At 36.3% G+C, this 3,733-nt stretch overlaps 1 protein-coding gene across 2 annotated transcripts in view; it reads left to right on the forward strand.

Moving 5' to 3' along the window:
* Positions 1-3,085, forward strand: part of LOC108691328 (active breakpoint cluster region-related protein) — a 6,989-nt gene extending 3,904 nt beyond the window's left edge. For both annotated transcript variants that reach the window (XM_018199022.1, XM_018199030.1), the window contains exons 7-13: positions 218-337; positions 454-698; positions 923-1,187; positions 1,329-1,611; positions 1,788-2,058; positions 2,308-2,479; positions 2,568-3,085. In XM_018199022.1, the coding sequence (XP_018054511.1) occupies positions 218-337; positions 454-698; positions 923-1,187; positions 1,329-1,611; positions 1,788-2,058; positions 2,308-2,479; positions 2,568-2,990 (1,779 nt within the window). In that variant the 3' untranslated portion in view covers positions 2,991-3,085. The remainder of the gene's footprint in view (positions 1-217; positions 338-453; positions 699-922; positions 1,188-1,328; positions 1,612-1,787; positions 2,059-2,307; positions 2,480-2,567) is intronic.
* The last annotated feature ends 648 nt before the right edge of the window (positions 3,086-3,733 follow it).

Below are 3,733 nucleotides of genomic sequence, written 5' to 3' on the forward strand. Positions count from 1 at the left end.
GATCGATAAAATCGTGATAAACTACTACGAATTTCAGATCTGTGTGTGTATGTGTGCGTGCGTGCGTGCGTGCGTGCGTGCGTGCGTGCGTGCACGCGTATGTGTGTGTGTGTGTGTGTGTGTGTGTGTGTGTGTGTGTATGTTTGGAAATATACTTCATTACGTTATAATCTCTTTATCTTATCTTAAATTTTGTAGCGATAATTTTTTTGTTCAGGATCTTCTCAAGCATACACCAGTCAACCATGCAGATCATGCACCTCTGTCAGAAGCTCTTGCTATGACCAGAAACTTTCTAGATGAATTTAATATCATTCAGACGAAGTCCATGTTTCCGGTACGATTCGTGTAAATTATCCTATAAATTATTTTGTATTTTATACAACATTAGGTAACCGTAATTTGTACAATATGTAATTTGTAACTATATGTTGTTCATTTTTACTTATTCAGAGTCACGATAGAGCTCAACGAAGATTGGTAAAAAATTCATTTGTAGTCGAGCTTTCAGACTGTCACAGGAAGTTGAGACACCTCTTTCTTTTTAACGACGTGATCGCCTGTGCGAAGTACAAAGCCTCTGGCAGAGATAAATTCACGTTCGAACTGAAGTGGTACGTACCAGTAGCAGAAGCTGCTGTTACGGAAGATGGCATAGAGCCACGCGAAGCTAGCCCCGCTAATGTGGTAGCTTTAAGGTAAGTGCGATATTATCTATCATTAATGAAGAGTAATGCTTTATCAATTGTATTATAAAAAATATGCTATCAGATTAGTCATCAATGTTAAAATATACGTTATAAAATAAACGGTTATCATAATAGATAATCGTTAGTCATCAAAATAAGTAGCAATATATTGTAATAACTAATAAAAAAAATATCTGATTAAATTATAAATAATTTCAAAATTATTTTAATAGATCGCAAGCATGTACAGTACGCGATCAAATTCTATGGGAAGAACGAAACGATGAGAAACGAATTCGACTAGGCGGCAGAGGTTCGGAAAAAAATCGCAAAAAACTCGCTGAACTTGAGGCTCAGCTGGTATTAGCTTCGCCGAACTTAGTCCTGCGCGTGGCGCACAAAAGTCAGCAGAATCGAGTACAAAATTCTTATACTTTCTTCCTGTCCAGCGAGTTTGAGCGTTCTCAATGGGTGGAAGCGGTAGAGGCATTACAACAGGTCATTTAATCTCTCATTAAGATTATTAGTTAATTAATTAGTTGATTAATCAATATATTTCATATATTACAAATATATATATATTGTTGCTATTGAATTGTATTTGATTAAAAAAAAATTTATATTATTGATACTTTATAGGGTGGACAACCTCCAGGGCAGCTGCCATTGTCGATGTATGAACTGCAAGCTTGGGTCACTGCCTGTCGAACGTATTTGCAGACTGATATGGGTAGCTATTTGTTGAGATCAGGACGCGATGAAAGTTTGTTGCTGGGCGATCTTCATTTGACCTTGCTTGGTTTGACTCCACCAGGCTTAGACAGAGTAGGTGATCTCTATATCATTGTAGAAGTTGATAGTTATGGACACTACTTCAAAAGAGCGCGAAGTCGCATCGCCAGAGGTCAAGCTCCGATTTGGGGTGAGAAATCTTCTGTTTTATATTAATGTATAATATCTATTTAATATCAATTTATATCTTATTAAACATAAATAAAATTGTGCTTAAAATTAAATTTTTTACTATTATGATCATATATTAAAGTTTTCTATTTTAATTAAATTTAATTAAATTTTTTTATTTAAATTAAAACACAGGCGAGACTTTTGTAGTAGAGTTGGAGGGAAGCCAGAACGTTAGGATTCTATTGTACGAGGAATGCGGTACACGCTCAGTATTGCGAGGCAAGTGCATTCAACGGTTGAGCAGATCTTGGCTCCAATCTGATCAGGTAGAGAGATCATTAAACTTGGGACCTGCGACATTGGACGTAGCATTACGTTTTGTTCCCAGCGAAGTCACTTTGAGGCGAGTGCCATCGGCCAAGCCACAGGGCTTATTTGGGGCCAAAATCCAACAAGTTTGCAAGTACGTGATTTCAAGTCGAAATAGAAAATTAAAAAGTCGACTAATTTTTTTTCTTTTTCATTGAATTTTTGGTTAAGAGAAATTAACTAAATATTAAATAATAAAAAATCCGTAATTGAAATGAATAGAAAATCTCTTATTTCTTTTTAACAAACAGTTTCTCTGAATCTCTCGATTTATTTATGAAATAAGTTTCAAGATTTATTTTTAATTGACTTGTTAATAATTATACTCTCACAATTTTCACAGGCGAGAGAAACGCGATGTGCCTTTCATAATAACAGCATGCGTGCGAGAAGTGGAAAGACGTGGTGTTGGCGAAGTAGGTTTGTATCGTGTTTCTGGCTCGGCGTCCGATGTGGCAAGGCTACGCAAATCGTTCGAAAGCAATTCGTACGAAGCAGAGCAGCTACTTAAAGAGGTACATTTGTATTTCTTGTATTTTTCATGTTCGTAATTAGGCAACAGAATGGTCTCTTATTGATATTTTTATGCGAACGTGTATCTAGGTGGACGTGCACTCGGTAACAGGAGTATTAAAACTATATTTGCGTGAAATGCCGGAGGCACTGTTCACTGATGCCCTTTATCCGGCATTCCTGGAGGCCTTTCAAACGGGCGATTTGTCACGAGGTGCCGCTCTGCGTCGAGTTTATGAGAGCTTACCTGCCGTCAACAAAGCGGTAATCGACTTCTTGTTGGCGCATTTGGCACGTGTGAATAAACACGAGACACAGAACAAAATGTCACTGCACAATCTGGCTACAGTGTTCGGGCCCACATTATTGCGTCCTGGAACCAGTAACTCACGCAGCGACGCTAAAAGCCGCGATCCTCTCGCTGCCGGTACCGTCGACGTGATGGCGCAAGCTGGCATTCTCTACTGCTTCTTGCAGTTACACATGCAACAACAGAACAATCAATCTCTCTAGTCGACAAAATCCCCCCTGATCCTGAATGCGATTAAAGTTGCTGTTTGATTTGAAAACGGTAACGCGACCACTTTCTTCCTGATAAAGCAAATGCCGAAAAGACGATGTATGATGGTGTCTGAAGAACAGCCTGATAACTCATCGGTATTGTTATACTTAATCTTAGAATCAATTTATTGAATTTAAAAAACGTTTTTATTTTTATTGTATAATATATATAAATGTTATAATATATTATGGTTCATGCTATATAGCATTTATATATATTATACGTAACGAATAATTATATTGTCAAAAAGAATTTATAATGTTCTACATAAAGAAGTTAAACATTTTTCATTTGCGTTAAAACTTTTTTTTTGTATTAGATAATTAATGTATTATAAGATTTTCTTTAACAAATTTCAACAAAATGACTGAAATTTTTATTATTATTTTTTGTTAATACACTTGATTAAATTAAAACAATCGATTTCCGTCCTTCAAACACCTGTCAGATATATCTTTTGTATTGTGCGGTAGCACAATAATCTATTCGCATTGTTAATCTTTTTTATAGACGTTAGCATGACGTATCTGTATTCGTGATCCTGAGGTAGAGTCTGGAAACGTATTAAAGCGAATAGAGTGGCTTTGAAACCCTCCATACGAGGAAACTCCTATACTCCATACGCGTGCAAAGTAATGTAGCCGAGCTGCTCTTATAGAACGTATATAGCGTAATATTAACAATAATATATATA

The sequence above is a fragment of the Atta colombica genome, unplaced genomic scaffold (assembly GCF_001594045.1).
Source record: "Atta colombica isolate Treedump-2 unplaced genomic scaffold, Acol1.0 scaffold105, whole genome shotgun sequence".
Taxonomy (NCBI): domain Eukaryota; kingdom Metazoa; phylum Arthropoda; class Insecta; order Hymenoptera; family Formicidae; genus Atta; species Atta colombica.